Source organism: Otolemur garnettii, unplaced genomic scaffold (assembly GCF_000181295.1).
Source record: "Otolemur garnettii isolate 467f Iridium unplaced genomic scaffold, OtoGar3 scaffold00038, whole genome shotgun sequence".
Classification (NCBI taxonomy): Eukaryota; Metazoa; Chordata; class Mammalia; order Primates; family Galagidae; genus Otolemur; species Otolemur garnettii.
The window spans coordinates 8,605,333-8,625,881 of NW_003852433.1; the positions used below are offsets into that span (position 1 = coordinate 8,605,333).

At 43.0% G+C, this 20,549-nt stretch overlaps 1 protein-coding gene across 4 annotated transcripts in view; it reads right to left on the minus strand.

The window, feature by feature from the left end:
• BICDL1 (BICD family like cargo adaptor 1) overlaps positions 1–20,549 on the minus strand; it is a 96,200-nt gene that overhangs the window by 15,772 nt on the left and 59,879 nt on the right. For 2 of the 4 annotated variants that reach the window (XR_002773431.1, XM_023513291.1), the window contains exons 3-8: positions 16,351–16,467; positions 15,383–15,394; positions 13,848–13,994; positions 5,291–5,470; positions 4,375–4,593; positions 3,038–3,181 (exon numbers count right to left, since the gene is read on the minus strand). Coding sequence is in view for 2 of the 4 variants with exons in the window: in XM_023513291.1 (XP_023369059.1) it covers positions 3,038–3,181; positions 4,375–4,593; positions 5,291–5,470; positions 13,848–13,994; positions 15,383–15,394; positions 16,351–16,467 (819 nt within the window). In the remaining 2 variants the exon portion in view is untranslated. The remainder of the gene's footprint in view (positions 1–3,037; positions 3,182–4,374; positions 4,594–5,290; positions 5,471–13,847; positions 13,995–15,382; positions 15,395–16,350; positions 16,468–20,549) is intronic. The other 2 variants (XR_002773432.1, XM_003789924.1) reach the window with 2 other exon arrangements.

The window sequence follows — 20,549 nt, forward strand, 5'->3', positions numbered from 1 at the left end:
TCCCAAGTAGCTGGGACCACAGGCGCCCACCACAACGCCCGGCTATTTTTTGGTTGCAGCCGTCATTGTTGTTTTGGCAGGTCTGGGCTGGGGATACGAACCCGCCACCTTAGGTGTATGTGGCTGGCGCCTTAGCCAGTTGAGCTATAGGCGCCGAGCCTGGAGATGGTTTCTTAAATAGTTCCATGACAAACTCTTAGCAACCTATATTTTGCTTATATATTTCTGAATGAAATAATGCCCTCTGGACTTGGCACCTGTAGCTCAGTGGCTAGGGTGCCAACCCACATACATGGGAGCTGGTGGATGCGAATCTAGCCCGGGACTACCAAACAACGAGAACTAGAAAACTAGCCGGGGGTTGTGACAGGCGCATGTAGTCCCAGCTACTTGGGAGGCTGAGGCAAGAGAATTGCTTAAGCCCAAGAGTTGGAGGTTGCTGCGAGCTGTGATGTCACCGTACTCTACCCAGGGCAACATAGTGAGACTCTGCCTCAATTAAAGAAAGAAAGAAAGAATTCCCTCTGGTGATTTTCTAGTTTTATAATTTTGAGAAGCAAAACCAAACAAAACCTCAACAAAATAAAAAACCAGTTATTAACAAAGAGCTGGGCTTGGCCCCTGTAGCTTGGTGGCTAGGGTGCCAGCCACATACTACAGAACTGGCGGGTTTGAACACAGCCTGGGCCTGCCAAACAACGACAACTATAACAACAACAAAAATAGCTGGGCATTGTGGCAGGTGCCTGTAGTCCCACCTACTTAGGAGACTGAAGCAAGAGAATCTCTTAAGCCCAAGAGTTTGAGATTGCTGTGAGCTGTGATATCACAGCACTTTACCGAGGGCAAGTAGTGAGACTGTCTCAAAAAACCCAAAAAAACAAAGAGCTGATAAGCAGAAGTACCCCACAGGAATTTAACTAGGCTTAAAAATAAAATTTTTATTAATTCAAAGAACTTTTATTTATTTTTATTTAGTTTGTTTTGAGACAGAGTCTCACTCTGTCACCCTGCATTGAGTGCCAATGGCATCATCATAGCTCACAGTAACCTTTAACTCTTGGGCTCAAGCGATCCTTCTGCCTCAGCCTCCTGAGTAGCTGGGACTATAGGCTCCTGCCACAAACACAGATAATTTTTCTTTTTTTGGAGACAAAGCCTCATTTTGTTGCCCTCAGTAGAGTGTTGTGGCTTCATAGCTCACAGCAACCTCAAATTCTTGGGCACAAGAGATTCTTCTGCCCAGCCTCCTGTAGCTGGGACTACAAGCGCCTGCCATAATTTCCAGCTATTTTTCATAGACAGGGGCTCGCTCTTGCTCAGGCTGGTCCACCCACCTCAGCCTCCCAGAGTGCTAGGACTACAGGCTTAAGCCACTGTGCCTGGCCTTGACTAATTTTTCTATTTTTGGTAGAGACAGGCTGATCTTGAACTCAAGCAATCCACTTTCCTTGATATCCAAGAGTACTAAGATTATAGGCATGAGCCACCATACTGTACCCAGCCTCAAAAAAATTTTAGAAACATCTTTCTCCTGCATTTTGTTCTTCCAATATGGAAAATCTGTCCCTAAATCTGAACCTCAAACAACCACTTGAGGAGCTGAGGTTTTAGGCAGGAGAACATTTCTGGCTGCTCAAACCCATACTACAGGGTTTAGCCAGGAGCAAGCTTTCTATCCTTGTTATCTGGTCACTCACAGCAGAAAGAGCACAGTGATGGCTGTATGTGAATATCTTGATATTTTTAAAGAAAATAATATTACTGGGTGGCACCTATGGCTCAAGTGAGTTGGGCGCCAGCCCCATATACCGAAGGTAGCGGGTTTAAACCAGGCCCTGGTCAAACTGCAACAACAAAAAAAATAGCCGGGTGTTGTGGTGGGCACCTGTAGTCCTAGCTGCTTGGGAGGCTGAGGCAAGAGAATTGCCTAAGCCCAAGAGCTGGAGGTTGCTGTGAGCTGTGACACCACAGTACTCTACCGAGGGTGGCAAAGTGAGACTGTCTCTAAAAAAAAAAAGAAAAGAAAAGAAAATAATATTAGGAAGACTAATATGATGACAAAGAAAAAGACAGGAGTTTCCTTCTCTTATTTCTCCAGTATCTCCAAGATATTTTAAATGTAAAAAATACTGGGGTGGAGCCTGTGGCTCAAAGGAATAGGGTGCCGGCCTCACATGCCAGAGGTGGCGGGTTCAAACCCAGCCCTGGCCAAAAACTGCAAAAAAAAAGAAAGAAATACTGAAGAGATAGCCAGGCTTGAATTTTCTCTTGCAGAAATCTTATGTAGCAGAAAAGGATAAATATCTTTAGGCAAGGAAAGGCAAGGCCAGGCTGAGGGCACAGGGTTTAAATGCTACTTGCCTGGTGTTCCCTCAGCCCTACCCTTTTCCCAAGGAGAGAACTTCTATACATGACCACAGTCAAAAGGAATAGCCTTTATTCACCTCTTAGAATAGGATTTAGAAGCTCCTTTCTGGGTGAGGGTGCTCCTAAGTCCTTTAAAAATTTTTAGACCAGAACATAAATGCCCTTCTTCAATGTTCTCAAGAGAGAGGAAATCATGATCAAATAGGAAAGTAACAGTGAGGGCAGCAGTTAAGTTCTTCTAAAGCTGAAAAACAGGCTGACAAAGGTAATAGCACTTAAAAAGAGGGAAAACAGTTCTGTAAAGTATAAGTGTTCCTTAGTTTGTAAACTTCCTTGCCTAGCAAGCCGGGAAAACATCCAAAAATGGCCTGAGAGCTGTGGCACTTTCAACTATCAGAATCTATAAGGCAGACTAACTTTTGGCTCTGTAGAAAGTTTGTCTTCTACAGAGAAGAAAATGAAGGACTAGCTGTTCTTACCTCTGCCATAGGACTGGATTCTTTTCTTGAAGATATCCATCCACCTTACCTCAACCTCAGGTCACTGCTGCCCGAGGATGTGATAGGGGAGAACTGCTTCTCAGGCAGAAGTGGGAGAGAAATGTGCAAGGCTCCTGAGAGTGCTAGAGACAAAAGCACATCCCTGCACTGGAGATGAGGGTGCTCACCTGGCTGTGGAGTTGCTGCAGCTCTTCTAGGCTTTGCCTCAGTTTACCCCTCTCTCCCTCCATGAGCTCCCTTAGGGCTCTTGAGTCCTCACTGGTCTGCCTTATCTGTTCTTCTAAGGAGTCATCATCAAGTCTCCGGGAGCTCTGACAGCAAAAGAGAGAGACAGTGAGGGTAGAGACAGACAATGAGGGTGGAGTGAGACATAAGGATGGGGAGAGATGGGAGGTTGGGGAAAGATGATGGGGGAGATACAGAAAGTTGGGGATATGGGAGAGGGAGAAAGGGAAGGAGAGGAAAGACAAGGGGAAAAGAGAAAGAAGGAGTTAGGGAAAGAAATGTTCTCATTCAATTCCTGCACACAGCTAGATGTTTTATTCATTTCTGTTTCAGGAGAAGGGAGCCATGTGGCATGAACAGTGCAGCATACTCTGATGATTCCCTTCTCCTACAATGATTAGGCCTTCACAACATATCTCACTAATAACACAGCATGGTCAGATGGCAGAAAGACACAACTTTTTTATTTTTTTCTTTTCCTCCATTAGTGATTCTCTCTTGCCCTTTGCCTCCCAAGTAGCTAGGACTACAGGCACCCACCACAATGCCCGGCTTTTTTTTTTTGGTAGAGATGGGATCTCACTCTGGCTCACTCCAGCTCAGGATGGTCCACCAGCCTCAGCCTCCCACAGCGCTAGGACTACAGGTGTGAGCCACCACGCCTGGCCGACACAACTATTCTTTAGGAGGATAAAACCTGAGTATAGATAATAGTTTGACATCTGGGAGTGTGAGTGGAGAGTAAGCCCAGGGAGAAACTGTAACAATGCTGTAAAAAATGCCAGTCTGGCAAGGATGCCCATGGGAACATGCCTCTCCTCCTATACAGGTGGGCCACATATGGAATTCTAAAAGCCTTGGAGCTAATGTCCCAAACTTTCTATGCTCATTTATAAAATTTAGCTCTCTTAAGTTTACCTACTCATAACCAATCCCACCACTAGGATCAAAGGGCAGCAGAATAATAACTTGGAGTTTTTAACCTAGATACAAATGTTTATATTCAAAGTTTCCAAAGAAAGCCTTTACACTCAAGACCACTACTGTCTGCACAAAACTCCTTTTGTACAGTGTCTTTTGGAACCTTCCCTTCCCTAGCACTTGGCCCCTCTGTTTGATCACCAGGAGTCAGTGCTCACCAACAGTAAGGAGGCTTAGAAGACATTCCTGCAGATATTTTATAGGGTTCCAGGGTTAACCTATCACCTTCTGCAGCAGGTTCCAATCTCCCACTAGCCATACCCTACAGGGTCAGGACCTTCTCAAACTGGCCTCTTACCGTGGGCTCCATGCCATCCACAATGCTCTGTATCAGTCTCTTGAGCTCGTTGAGGGCAGTGCGTAAGCTGCCAGCTGGCACATCCTTGGCAGATGAGGTTTCTGAAGATTCATCCATTGAAGAGTCTGTGGAGACGGCTGAGTCGGCACTGTCATTTCCTCGAAGGTGTGAGCAGAGATAGCGAACCTGGCAATAGGCTTCCCAGAGCTGCAGTCTCAGCTGTTCCCACAGAGAATTATTCTTGATTATGGACTATAGAGAAGACTGCCACTTGGCCATCTTTTTCTAGTACCTCACTCCAAAATACTGATACACAAGACATCGGTTCTAGGAGAAGAGTTTTAATGCTCTGTTTTTTTTTTTAGATAGTCTGTTCCAAGAAATAACCATACCTATTCTGGACTTAGTCCACCTATACAGACCCAAATGCTTCTTTCCCTGCTCTCTAGTCTCTCCCATTTGCCACACAATATACTTCTTCATAAAATCAGTAACCTTGGTGGGAGTCAAGGAATGGTTAGGGGAATGAGTGATTCTGGGTATAATGAAAAGGGAGATTAGAGCCACTTAGGTGAAGAGGGAGAATGTTCTAGAACTCTGCCTATACAAAAGGCATGAGGCTGATCTATCAGTCAAAAAGCATTTCCTAAGAGGTGCTGGGGGAATAGTGAGTGGGACTTGGCTCTGCCTCAAATACCTCTATCCTCTGGCAGTTCTGTTCAATGCCTTGATAGATAAGGTGGGTGGAAAATGGAGGGCCAGGGACATGCCTCAGTCTGGGCCTGCTTCATGACACTCCAGCCACCAGATTAAGGGGCTGGTAGAGAGCCACAGCTCCTGCCTGGCTGACAGCTGAGTGCTATTTGGTCCCAAGAACCCCCAAGCCTTGCCTGCCGGGTGACAGGGAGGTCAGCACCTGTTCTCTCTCTTGCTCTAGCTCCTCGGCCTCCATGCTTTGCTCAATCTCTGACAGAAGGGATGTGCTGGTGGCAGCAGAGCTCTGCAGACTCCTCTCCTCAGTGAGTTCTTCCACCTTCACCTGCAACTGCCGGTAGGAGAGGCGCACCTCCTGGAGCTCCAGCTGGCTTTGGTGAAGCTTTCAAAGAAAGAGCAAATGGTAGTGAGGCTTGCCAGAAACCAAAACCAGGACAAACTAACTCTGAACCTGATCGTGCTTCTACATTTAACCATCAATTTATAGAAAAATACAGAACAGAGAGGAACATTTTAGGCTACCTCAGGGGCTACAATCAACAAAATCCAGATCTGGGAAATTCTATAGGACAAACAACTCCATTTATTTAGCAGATAAATTTCAAGGAAAAAAAAGATAAAGGAGGAATTTAAAGATTAAAAAAAAGACTTAAGGCTGGCTCGGCCTGTGGCTCAAGTGGCTAAGGTGCCAGCCACGTACACCCAAGTTGGCGGGTTCGAATCCAGCCCGGGCCCGCCAAATAACAATGATGGCTGCAACCAAAAAATAGCCAGGCGTTGTGGTGGGCGCCTGTAGTCCCAGCTACTCAGGAGGCGGAGGCAGGAGACTCGCTTGAGCCCAGGAGTTGGAGGTTGCTGTGAGCTGTAAGGCCACAGCACTCTACCCAGGGGGATAGCTGGAGGCTCTTGTCTCAAAAAAAAAAAAAGACTTAAGAAACATATTAACCAATTGCAATGTGTAGATGTATTTAATTTGCATGTTGATTCAAACAAAGACGTAAAAAAATTATGATTTTTACAAGACAAATAAAAATTTGAACACTCATTGGATATTTGGTGATATTAAGATTGCTAAATTTTTCTGTTATAATAACACTGTCTGGCTAGGTGCAGTGGCTCACACCTATAGTCCTAGCTCCTAAAGAGGCTGAAATAGGAGGATCACTTGAACCTGTGAGTTGGAGGTTGCTATAAGCTATGATCACACACACCACTGCACTTTAGCCTGGGTGACAGAGTGAGATGCTATTAAAAAAAAAGTAATTCCATGGTTCTATTTTTCTAAGGTTCTTATCTTTTAGAGGTAGTGCTTTTTAGTTATTAAAATTCTTAGCTTTGAGCCAGCTGTGATGGCTCACATCTGTAATCTTAGCACTCTGGGAGGCTGAGGCAAGTGAATCACCCGAGCACAGGACTTTGAGACCAGCCTGAATAAGAGCAAGAGCCCATCTCTACTTAAAAAAAAAAAAAGAAAACAAAAGAAAAGAAAAAGTTAGCCAGGTGTTTTGACAGGTGCCTATAGTCCCAGTTAATTAGGAGGCTGAGACAAGAGGATCTCTTGAGCTCAAGAGTTTGAGATTGCTGTAAGCTAGGATGCCATGGCACTCTATCCCAGGTGTCTCAAAATAACATGAGAGAAGAAATGGATATTATGAAGAAGGGGCAAGATTAGCGGTCTTAGAGCAGAACAATGGGGCACTGGGGGCTTTGTCACCCTATTTCACTGTTGGGTCTGTTTGAAACCCTCCATAATAAAAAATTACACAGGCATACAAAGTGATATAATTAGACTCTCAGCAAGATGGCTAACATAAATAAATAGCTTTAATAATAATAATAATAATATTGGCTTGGTGTCCGTAGCACAGTGGTTATGGCACCAGCCACATACACCAAAGTTGGCTGGTTAGAACATGGCCTGGGACAGCTAACCAACACTGACAACTGCAACAAAAATAGCCGGGCATTGTGGTGGGCACTTGTGGTCTGAGCTGCTTGGGAGGCTGAGGCAAGAGAATCGCTTAAGCCCAAGAGTTAGAGGTTACTGTGAGCTGTGATACCACAGCACTCTACTGAGGGCAACATAATGAGATTCTGTCTCAAAATAATAATAATAATAATATCAAGGGTTGAAAAGGATGTGGGACAACTACAACTCCAACTGCTGGCAGAAGTGGAAATATATCAATGCTTTGGAAAACTGTTTGTTATTTAAGTTAAATAGATACTTATCCCACAATCCAGCAATTTCACTCTTAGGTGTAGGCTCAACAAAAACAAAATGTGTGCCAATGTCGTATGTAGGGTGTTAATAAAAGCCATAAATGTGAAACAATCCAAATAGCAATCAAATTAGAACAGATAAATAAACTGGTATATTCACATACTGGAATACACAAACAACGAAAAAGAATATACTGCTACTACATGCCATCGCATGGATAAATTTTACAGACATAATGTTGAGCAAAAGACAGACCTAAAAAGTATATAATATGTGCTTCTACTTTCAAGACATTCCCAAACCTCGTTGAGATAAAAGAGATGAAAGTTGAAATAGAAGTTTGCTTTTTTTTGAGACAGAGTCTCACTTTGTCACCCTGTGTAGAGTGCTGTAGTGTCACAGCTCACAGCAACCTCAAACTCTTAGGCTTAAGCAATTCTCTTGCCTCAGCCTCCCAAGCAGCTGAGACTACAGGCACCTGCCATAATGCCCAGCTATTTTTAGAGAAGTGGTCTTACTCTGGCTCAGAATTACAGATGTGGTCAGCCTGAGGTTTGCTTTTGAGGATGTGGTATTCCTTGTGGAGTGCTGACAATGGTCTATGTCTTGACCTAGATGGTGGTTACTCATATGGAAATTTGTAAAATTAATTGGCTATCCACTTAAGATTTGTATTCCTACTATCTGTGTATTAAATAAGGGGAAAAGGGGGAACTTGGAAAGGAGCTAACAATTTAAAGCTAAGGCCTTATGGCTAGCTCCTCATGTCCCACATCAAGTAGTGGACACAGTGAAAGTGACTTTCCCAAAAACCTTGTGAAGCAGAACTGGACTCATGACTCCCAAGTCCAGGACGCTTTCCACTCTCCCCTCACCTTATTTATCTCAGACAGATGAGATATTACTCTATCTTAAGGATCTCTGAACAAGAAGTCCCACAGTTCAAGTTACAACTCTCATGGGCAGAAATGTACATATTTTTTGCCTTGTCTAACAATCTAAGTCCTCTATCCCATATGTTAAATGTTCTTAGTCCTTTCAGAAGACTGGAAAGAGCTAATTACTAAGAGACATTCTTTTCAATAGTTCCTCAAACAATCTCTACTCTGGAAGCCAAATGTTTTATTAGTATATATTATATACTCTTTAGACTTCTCCTATAGACTGTCTCTCTTGATTTTTAGTGATCACAGAGATTTTCACATAAGCCTACATTTTTACAGCTGGCAGGGCCACAGAGATCAGTGAGTCCAACCATTTCAGCATAAAACTGAGGCTCAGAGGATGGGAGTGATACCAGGGGTAGATAGGAGACAGCAATGAAGGGATCACAACTTGTGGGCAGGGCTCCTTCTCTATTTCACCCTGTCTGTCTGCATTCTCTTAAGGTCTTTCCATGTGGAAACAACAGTACACCACTCTCTGGAGAGGTTACTACTGCCAGATATAAGGGAATAACCCAAGTATGACTGATAGATGCTAGTCTCTTATCCATGCACCTCATCACTAATTTGCTTGTAACACAGAAGACTCTAATTGTAGAACTGCCTTGGTCTGCTAGCCGCTAGGCACATGGCCACATGCCACATACACAAGAGCGGCATTTCCTATTCTTCATGTTTGTGCACTGTGCTCTCCCCTCCTTTAAAACATTTCTGGCGGGTTGGGTGGGAGAAGAAGTTCCTGGGGTTTAAATTTAAATAATTTATTCTTCTATTAAGTAGTATTTCTGGAGTCCCTTCTTTACACTAAAAAGAGAATTGACACTGGTCTTTTACAGACTCTTGGCCAAGTCAGCTTGTGGCTTCTGCAGAGATGCATACTATGGGGTGGCTGAAAGCAATTCAGAGCTCTACAGTTCTCATGAAGGGAATAAGCTGCCTTGCAGAGCTTTTAGCTAATCCTTCAGGTGCCCTGGGAGCCTCACCTTCACCATTTAGTACTAGAAAATGGTTGGCTAATAGTACCAGTGATCTGGAATAGCCCTAATTACCATGTTTCCCCCAAAATAAGACCTACCCAAAAAATAAACCCTAGCAGGATTTATATGCATTTGTTAAATATAAGCCCTACCCTGATAATAAGACCTAGTGATGGGCATGGCTATGCAGCATATCTTCATAGCCACACTATGCATTTTGGCACAGAGCAGTAAGGAAGACTGAAATACCTTTTATCTGCCAAAGCTCCTTTCTCTAAGCCATTCGCACTTGCGTGGGTGTGCGGGTGGTAACCCCAGTTGCAGGCATCCTATTGCGCACGTGTGAACGGCTCGGGGAAAGGAGTTCACATATCACTAGGGCCAGCCCCACCAACAAGGTTGGCTCCCCCTGTCAGGTTCCAGAAGATGATGACTTAACTGTATTTGAATAAATGTAGATTGTTGTATTATACTCAATAAAAATAAGACATTCCCTGAAAATAAACCCTAGTGTGTCTTCTTGAGAAAAAAATAAATATAAGACAATGTCTTATTTTCGGGGTAGGAAGGGTTTGGAACCTGGTTACTCAGAGAATAAAAAAGGAAATGGGGCCGGCGCCTGTGGCTCAAAAGAGTAGGGCACCAGCCCCATATGCCAGAGGTGGTGGGTTCAAACCCAGCCCTGGCCAAAAACAGCAAAAAAACCCACCAAAAAACAAAAAACCACACACAAAAAAAGGAAAGGAAATGGCAATCTTGCTCTGTATGGTTCCCATGGATCAGCAATATCTGCCTGTGGGCCTGGTGGGAACTCTTCTAAGCCCAATTTTAAGAAAACTCAGAAAGAAAAAGATCAGGGTTTCAAAAAAGACATTCCTTAGAAGCATTTGGCACAATTATACACAGCATATTAAATTAACAAAATGCTTCACAATTATTTTTTAGACAACTCCACACACATCTCAGCAGGAGAAGTTCAGCACAGACAAATGCAAGTTCTTATACACTGGACAAAATTAGTTCAATTACTCATGCACACTCAAAATTGCTTAATTAATTATAACAGCAAGTAACAGCAAGAGAACAAAAGACCAAGAAAGGTCTGCACTCTGGTCAATAACTGATTAACCAACAGGACAGACAATGCAGAAAAGCCAAACCAAACAAAGAAGAGTCTATTAAATATAAGAACCCTATAATATAAGAAATACCATCCTTTATGTCAGAAAGACGAAACTAAGTATACACTTATGTGTAATAAATAAGGATAAAGCTAAATGCTTCATTTTTGTATCATATACTAAGTTCAAGTTTACAATACTCATGTGAGCAAAAGTGGGGGTGCTCTTTTCATTTCACATCTAAGGGAAATGAGACTATGTGATGCTAAGTGATTTACCTAATGGTACAAGATCATCATCAGAGCAAGGTCTGAACTCCAGGTCACCTGCTTCCCAGGCCTCACAGTGAGTGGGGCCTGTGCTCTGCTGATGAAATCTGCTCACTTGCTGAGAGGAGGCCCTGCACACATCTGTAAAATACACAGCTGGGTTTGAAACTGGGCAGTTAAGTGGTCCTCAGAGGAAATGTATAAATTTCCTTTACTGGGTATTAAAAGTTCAGCAAAGCACTTGATACACATCAGGTGCTCAATAATTATGTAACAATTTTTAGCCCTCAGGTCTGAAAAAAAATCAGAGTCAAGATTTGATTAATGGGGTGTTGCCTGTGGCTCAGTGGGTAGGGTGCTGGCCCCATACACCAAGGGTGGCAGGTTTAAACCCAGCCCCGGCCAAACTGCAAAAATAGCCAGGCATTGTGGTAGGCGCCTATAGTTCCAGCTACTCAGGAGGCTGAGGCAAGAGAATCGCCTAAGCCCAGGAGATGGAGGTTGCTATGAGCTGTGTGAGGCCATGGCACTGTACCTACTCTACCGAGGGCTACAAAGTTGAGACTGTCTCTACAAAAAAAAAGGGGGGTGGTACCTATGGCTCAAAGGAGGCGGGCACTAGCAGCCCCATATGATGGAGGTGGCGGGGTCAGGCCTGGCCCCGGCCAAGAACTCCAAAAAACAAAAAGAGTTGATTAATGATTTAAAAATATGTTTTTAACAGCAAGAATTCTTATTTCTGTATTAGTACAGGCCATTTTATCAACAGAAGGGGCTTTCTGGAAGACACTGTAATTATCTGCAACCTAAGAGAAATTTCACATCAACAGAAGGAAAAGAAATATAAATAGTTAGGAAAGACATGAATTCAGCCTATAAATACAGATTTTCCAAATGAAAGAACAGCCAGACTTGCTGTGGGTCTTCAGATGAGTGACACCCTCTCATTTGTGAAGAATTCCAATCAGAGGACAGCGGACATGCAGGTGATGAGCATGTACATAAGGGATGACTTGTGGCTCTGGTTCCTGAGGATCATGCAGGCACTATGCTGGTCAGGCAGCAACAGTCCACCAAGTCCCCACCTATCTCCTCATCCCCAGGTCCCCAATTCTTTTTTTTTTTTTTTGCAGTTTTTGGCCAGGGGTGGGTTTGAACCCGCCACCTCTGGTATATGGGGCCGGTGCCCTATTCCTTGAGCCACAGGCACTGCCCGAGGTCCCCAATTCTTGCTTTGAAACAAGACTTTTCATTTGTGAATTCATGCTAGAATGAAAGTTTCTTTTGGCAAGGGCTGTTTTTCTATTTTTCTGTACTTCTTGTCTTTCTTCTCTCCATACTCTATCTCACAAACCGCAAGAGAGTATGTGATAAGGTAATAACACTGGCCAAACTTTGAGTTTTAGAAACAAGTCATACCCAAGAATTTATCATCTTGCAATAGGCAAAGCAGACAGGAAGGTCTGGTCTCGACTCTACCAGGGACTTACTACATGACTTGGATAAACAGTTAACTTTATAATGTATGTGAAAGCATTCCATCCCCTGTAAAGGAGCATACAAATGTTCACTGCTATTATCATCAACCTTGAAAACCGAACAAACTCCGTTCCACTTTGAAAACTGCTATGAAGGTTTAACCAGCAGCATTTTCTTTTCTTTTCTTTTTTTTTTTAAAGGACAGAGTTTTTGTCGCCCTCGGTAGAGTGCTATGGCATCACAGCTCAAAGCTACCTCCAGCTCTTGGGCTTAGGCGATTCTCTTGACTCAGCCTCCCAAGTAGCTGGGACTATAGGTGCCTTTTTTTTTTTTTAGGAGATAGTTTCGTTATGTTGCCTTCAGCAGAGTGCCGTGGCATCACAGCTCACAGCAACCTCAAACTCTTGGACTTACTTAAGCGATTCTCTTGCCTCAGCCTTCCAAGTAGCTGGGACTACAGGCACCCACCACAACACCCAGCTATTTTTTTTTGTTGTAGTTGCCATTGTTTAGCAGGCCCTGGCCGGATTTGAACCCACCATACCCGGTATATGTGTCAGGCACCCTAGGTGCTGAGCTACAGGTGCTGAGCCAACACCATTTCGTATTCACCATTTACTGAGGCCTTACTACATGAAATGCTATCAGCTGAAGGTACAAAAAACATATGAGAAAAGCTGCTAATTACCCATCAAAGAGGTTTATCACTTAGATATAAGCTTAGTTAAAGGTGTCAGTGACAAGTGATCTTAGCCTAAAATGCAGTTTCTCTGTCCCACACCCCAACACATTCATACAGCCTACAAGAGCCCACTGGGACCTTCTGCAGCCTAGATTTTGGGTAGAGATCCACTGGGTGCTAGAGTATAACTGGCTAACCATTTCCACACAAATACATGTCACTGCTGCCACCTACTCCCATTGTGGTCAGAGGATGCACAGAGGGAAGCAATGTACTCCTAGTCTCTGGCCTCAGATGCTCCCAGGCCAGCCCAGCAAACATCTTGGTAGCAGATGCTGTACTCTATTTCTGTGGTGGTAGTGATGGGGCTTTTGTGGTTATCTTTTTGTTTTAGGAGTTGTTTATTGTCAAGCTTGAGCTTAGGGATTCAGCTAGGACCTGGTGGCAGTTCCCAAATAAAGACAAATATGGACATAAAGCAATTTCCTTCAGAAAGGAAAAAAAAAAGACTAATTAGGCTCACAAAGAGGGTCAGCCTGTGCCTTTCTGGCAACTGGCAGAAGCAGGATATGTCTTGCTGTGTTCAATGGGCAGCTTCTTGGTTTCTGCTTTGCACCAGCCAACTAAATCCATCAACTCAAGAAAGCAGCAAAAAAGAAAAAAAAGAAAGCAGCAGCAGAGAGCATTAAGCCAAGTACAGAGAGTTATAGGCTCCCTCTGAAATCTTCCAGCAGACTTCACAAATGCTAAGAGACCAGAAAAACAGCCATGTTAATAGCCCAGAAAGAACTCTGTGAAACTGCTCCAGGGGCCAGTGGCTCAGAACACACTGGAGGGATGACCTGTGGGTAGTGAGGTATTTTCTCTGGGAAGAGCCAGAAGGGCCAAGTGAGTGAGTGCCTAGAGGAATTACAACAGGGCCCATATGAGACCTCAGTGCCACCCACTCTCTGCAGACTTCAGTGGTAATGCAGGCCTCCCAGCCTTTTCTTCCTGGTTAAGTGGCTAAGATCCTCCTTTTATCTGGCCCTCATCATGTAGGACAGCTTCTCTGGCCCAGTACCTGTAGGTCTTTGTCATGGCCCTGCCTTTCTAGGATCAGCACCCGGTCCTGCAGCTCTTCCACGGTCCCTTGGAGCAGGTCATTTTCCTCTAAGGTGGCACTGAGACGATGCTCCAGCTCCCGTTTCCGATCTGACAGCATCTTGATCTGAAAGGGTGGAGAGCCACAAGGATGGTGTGGAGTTAGACTCGGGCTGACAAGTGGAAGGAGGGACTAGTCCTAAAACATGAAGGCACCTGTCTCTCAGTGTTCTGTCTCCATCTCTGAGAGAACAGCTGTGAAATCCTAAGCTGAAGGGAAAACTCCTCCTTTCTAGAAACCTGTCCGAGAAGGGGTGGGAGTTGAGCTTTGGGGAGGCTGGAATGTGGGATGCCAGGCAGAGGAAGGGAAGGCTAGAGCTCTGAAAATTCCAGAGATAAGACAGAGAAGGGCCCCACCTTGCCTGCCCTCAGTTTTACCTCAACCTACAATTAGCGGGGGTTGGGAGTAGAACCTAACCTGACATACTACATTTCCTTCTAAGTCATGACAGGATAAAATACCCGAGAAATCCCCTGGAGCCACAATATTTCCAGAATCTCAGAATCTCCCAGAAGGGCTCACCTCTGCCCACTCCTCTGGCACTAGAGGTCACAACTCAACCTAGTGCCCTGAGTGAATGGAAGGGCTATCAGGGCACAGAAAAAGCAGTGCCTACATCAGCCTGTGTACTGGGAAGGAGCAGGACAAGTTTTGGGGATCAACCTCAGAACTTTTCCAGGGGAGATTCTGAAATGAATGTCTAACTTGCTTCAAGTCCTCTGAGAGCCATCTTTCTCTTTGGTTTTTAGCTGTTCTCACTCTCCACACTAGAATTCCGCTCACAGGGCACAGATCTTCTCTGGCCACCAATCAATCAGATAGGACACCATCCTGGGCAAATGAAGTACATGGCCTTTGTGCAGACAGATCAGGTATCTGGCCAGACAAAGAAATACTGTCTCTTAGGTGTGCACCTGGGTAAGGGATCAATAGGAGTAAGCCCATTTTGTGAATGGGCCCACTATTTCCTTCACTGAATTAGAGAATTCTTACTCCAGTTGATTTTTATTTAAATACCCTCTGACCTTTAAATTTTCCTTCCTATGAATCATCTTTGTTTCCCAAGTTTCAGTCAGTGAAGTAATGTGATTCTGATATGCAAATGAATTATCCAAATGTTAAAAAAATGTAAGGGGTCAGTAGAAGCTGTAAGAAGTAACTTATCTAAAATGAGTAATTTTATTGCTTGGCTTTTAAAAGTATTGATGGATGAAGCAAGGAGCCCAGCATGAGGCTGCCCTGCCCCACCCTAAAACTTGAGACCAAATCAGGCAGTAAACATCCCTAGGAATGACTGTGTTCACAAAGGTCTAGAAAAAGTGAATAGGTGGGAGAAAGAAGAAGACAGACATCTTGGAGGAGTCAGAGCCTGGGAGAAGCAGCTGAATGGCAAGTCATGCACACAATGGTCACAGACAGGCATGCCAAACCCAACCAGAATAAACTCTACTTACTTCGAGAATCTGCTGCTCAATACCAGTAGGAATTCCAAAGGAAAGAAGAAAAGAAGGGAATAGGAGGCAGGAAAAAGATATTGACAGACTTTAGGAAAAACATACTTACATCACCTATAAAACAGCAGCCTATTGGGGTTTCTCTGGTCTGACCACGATGGGTCATTCCTTAACCATTGTGGAGGGTGCACCTTCAGTCTGGCCCTAGAGTGTCTGTCCAACTGTGACTTAGCTGAAGGGCTGCTGTACATATACTTGGTTAAGGAGGCCTCAAGAACAGATCAAGTGAAAGCCTTTCCAGGGGGAGGCCCTTTTTGGGCTGGTGATAAGACCCTTGTCCTCTCCTTACCTCATGTAACTTGATTCTCACGGGAGTGTTCCAAAAGTTCCACAAGTGCTACTGTCTTTCCTTCCTGGCCCATGTAAACCTTGGCTGCCATGTTCTGGCCTCTCTTATACTTTCAATAACATTAATATATTCCAGGTACCACATAAGGCACTTTTCATATAGTAACCCATCCAATACTTAAAAAATCCAAGAAGCAGGAACTTCTACTTTTACACAAGAGAATAATAGTAGATCCTATTCAGATGGACTGAACTAGACCTAAACGGAATGGAGAAAGGGAAGATGCCCTTCTCTGCCTTGTATGTGGGACTGGGAAGGATTCTGGGGGAGAGATCAACATATTCAGTAAAATGTAGTTCACTAACGATTTCAACACACTTAGCAGTAACTCTGAGCAACTTTAGTTTTTTAGACAGCAGGCTACCCAGAGAAACATAGATGAAGTATTCCCCATTTAGTTTCTCACAGAAATGTCTTTCTTAGATATTTTAGTCCTTTTTCTATAAAGCAGGTTTTTGTTTCATAATTCAGAGGGCTCCTTATCCAAAAGACCCATGTAATGCCTCCAATGAGAAAAGCACTCTTCCACCTCCCTGCACTGCTACACCAGGAGGCTCACCTCAGCCTGAAGGCTCTCCAGCCTGATGATGTGCTGGTTGGTTGACGAGTTTTTCTCACGAAAGTCTTCTCTGAGGGCGTGGACCTGCATGGAGAGTTGTCTCTCCACTTCTGATGCCTGAAACAGAGGACACCTTTAGAGCTGGTTCAGAGGTTGCACAAAGGAAGCCAGTTAAGACTTTTGCTTTTCACTTATAGATTATTTCTTCATACCTTCCACTGTATAAGGAGGACTAGAGAAGCTGCTTTCCCATCCATGATACATTTATTGTCAAGCACAAAAAAAAAGATAAACACCCATCCCCACCTCCACTATTAATGACTCTGTCTAAATCCAAGATCACTTTACTGACCAGAGGAAACAGGCCCAGCAAATAGTTAAGATTTTGTATGTTAGTTACCATCATTATTATTCAACATACAGCAGAACACCTACTAAATTGAAAGTCTCAATATTGTACAAAAACAATAAAACTGCTATACCTACAGCCTTAGAAATTTTTTTTTTTAATTTTATTTTTAGAGACAGAGTCTCACTTTGTCGCCCTCAGTAGAGTACTGTGGCGTTACAGCTCACAGCAACCTCCAGCTCTTGGGCTTAGGTGATTCTATTGCCTCAGCCTCCTGAGTAGCTGGGACTACAGGTGCCTGCCACAACGCCCGGCTATTTTTTTGTTGCAGTTTGGCCGGGGCCAGGTTTGAACCCACCACCCTTGGTATATGGGGCTAGCACCCTACTCACTGAGCCACAGGTGCCGCCCAAATTCCTTTATTTCTCCCATCAATTTCCTCATCTGGGCTCAGGTAAATCATCTCTGTCTACAGTTCTCACTTCCATCCAACATGGGCACTATGAAATTTCCCTGTTATATTTGTTAAGATTTTTGCTATTCATTCCCTCAAGGACATTTTTGCAACTTTTAATTCTTTGGGGAGCTCAGGCTGAGGTGCTTATTCCCCACCCCAATCCACTTATTCTTTAATGCTAAAACATAGCCAATATCAAAATACCATTTCATGCTGCAGGATAGTCACTGGAAAAGTTATTAGCTCACTGAGTAGCACATGCATTCTAGATCTCCCTCTGGAGCACCTGCCCAGACCCCACTGAGGAGAGCCCTTGTCACTGCCTTTCGAATTAAGCAACTGCCTCAATGCTTTTTTGAGGCCAAAGGGATCAGTAAGCTTATGGGTCCTAGAGGGAGATCACTGTGTGCTGGACTGGTTAGGAAAGGATTTCAGAGGGGGTGGGATGGTGATAATGTTGACATGGTAGGCTAGTTATTCAATGAGGCTCTCACAGTAATGGTCACACTTTCAAAATAGTTCTTTTATCTTCAAGTACTATATAATTAATTTTCTATCATTTTGGTATTTCCACAGATTCGATAAATGTTGCCTCACCGGACTACAGAGACATGTAAGATTCTCTCCTATATAGTTCTAATTTTTTACACAATTACAAAACACAAAACAAAGTAAGATCAAACCATACTCTAGTTGATTTTCATTTAAATACCCTCTGACTTTTAAATTTTCCTTTCCATGAATCATCTTTAATTCCCAAGTTTCAGTCATGAGGTAATATGATTCTGATATACAACTGACCCTTAAAAGAAAATGTAGAAGTTCAGGGCTATAAGAAGTAGCTTTTTGAGATGAACAATTTCACATCTTGGCTTCTAAAAGGAGCAGTGTTAATGGCTAAAGCAAAGAGTCAGCATGAATTTGCCCTACCCCAGCACACATATCCTGACATTTGTCACCAAACCAGGCAGTAATCATTCTTGGGAGTGTTTCCTCTGTATTCTTTTTCCTCTATATTCTCTGTTACATAGAAACACATCCATCACTCATTCTTGCCTAAAAGTCAACATTAGTAATATTTACTGAGTGCTTACAATGTGCCAAAAACTGTGCTGAGTGCTTTTAATGCGTGATCTCAATTGTCACTCTCAATTTACAAATGAAGTAATAGGCTTGGGAAGAGTGAAGGAACTTGTCCAAGAGTTCAGTGACAGAGTTAGGATGGTAAACTTCGGGCTGTCTTACCCTCAAATTAGAACTAATACTGCCTTCTTGTGTTTTGAGTTTTTCAAAACCAAATTTTACATGAGTCCAATTCAGCAAAGCTTTCTGGTTTCTTTTCTTTCTTCTTCTTTTTTTTTTTTAATATTAAGCAATTTCAATTTGAGAGTCTTGAAATTTCTTCCAATAGAATGTAGGGCCCATCTGGAAATTGTATGCTGTAGTTTTATTGCCTATACTGTTTTCAGTTGACTATTAAGGTTTTGAACATACTGAGATTTGCAAAGCACTGGGTAATTTAGGTAGCATCCTGGCATCACCACTTTGACATGGAATCACATGACAACAAAGCCACAGAAATGCACTGGGCTACAAACCTAGCCCAGCTGCTATTAGAAATGCTCCTGTAGGCCGGGCACAGTGGCTCGCGCCTGTAATATTAGCACTCTGGGAGGCTGAGGTGAGTGGATTACTTGAGCTCACAAGTTCCAGACCAGCCTGAGCAAAAAAGTGAGACCCCCGTCTCTACTAAAAATAGAAAAACTGAGGCAAGAGGATCACTTGAGCCCAAGTTGGAGGTTGCTGTGAGCTATGAGATTCTTGTCTCCAAAAAAGAAAAAGAAAAAAGAAAAAGAAAAAGAAAAAAAAGAAATGTTCCTATAGACTATGTCCTCTCAGCTCGGGGCCTGTGGCTCAAGTGGCTAAGGTGCCAGCCACATACAGCTAAGGTGGTGGGTTCAAATCCAGCCCAGGCCCGCCAAATAACAATGACAGCTGCAACCAAAAAATAGCTGGGCATTGTGGTGGGCGCCTGTGGTCCCCAGCTACTTGGGAGGCTGAGGCAGGAGACTCACTTGAGCCCAGGAGTTGGAGGTTGCTGTGAGCTGTGATGCCATAGCACTCTACCCAGGGGGATAGCTTGAGGCTCTGTCTCAGAAAAAAAAAAAAAAAGACTATGTCCTCTCAAAGTGATCTTCCTAGAAATAGAAATTTTTTTTAAATTTTATTAAATCATAAATGCATAGATCATGTATGCATTAATGCATGTATAGGGTACAATGTACTGATTTCACATAGAATTAGGAGCGTTTACATCACATTGGTTAATATAAACCTTATCTCATTTACTTAATTATTGTGTTAAGACATTTATACTCTATACGTAATAAATCCTACAAGTACCCTTGCATTATGCCCCATAGGTGTGATTCCACCATTCACCCTTCCTCGATCTGACCTCCCACCTCCCCGCCTGTCTAGAAATAGAAATTTATCTATTCCTACCAGCCACAATCATCATCTTTGTTGAATGAATGTCTGCATTCATTCTTATTAGAAATTGTTTTCTTATTAGAAATTCAATTTTCCTTTCAAGTTCTATTTTCATTTTATAATATAGAGCATTCTCTCTAGACCTCACAAAACACTACTTTACTACACCAAAGAAAAACATAGAAATACACACCTCACAGTTTATTTAAGTGAAAAATTTGAAATTTTAATAAAATGAAACTTCATAAGGTTCAAGTTTTTCATTAGAGTTTAATAAGTACCTGTTTCTTGAACAACCCAGAGTTTGAAGCCTATGAAGGCAGACATTCGCCTATCTAACCTATGTTCAGTTATTTGGGTCTTACACCTTTATGTTGTTACATGATGATGATTGTGGCTGTAGACATTTGTTGAACTACCTTACTAATACTACCTTAATTCAGGTATGTGATACAGGAAGATCCAAATCATTTTGTACCCAAGATTTATGGGCAAGGATGTTCACTGGAACATTAATTTTAGTAGTAAAAGATTAGAGGCAACTTAAATGTTTACTGTTAGCAGACTAGATTAAAAACATTATAGTATGTCAGTGCCATGGAATGCTATATCCCATTAACATGGAAAGATTTCAACAATATTTGTAAAGTAAAAAACATAGCATATTTGATTCCATTTACATGAATTTATGTGTATATATTTATTTATATGTACACATACAGAAAAGAATGCTTGGGGCCAAGCATGATGGCTCATGCCTATAATCCTAGTGCTTTGAGAGGCCAAGGTAGAGGATTGCTTTAGCCTAGAAATTTGAGGTTACAGTGAACTAAAATCATGCCATTGAATTCCACCCAGGGTGACATAGCAACATTCCCTCTTTAAAAAAAAAAAAAAAAA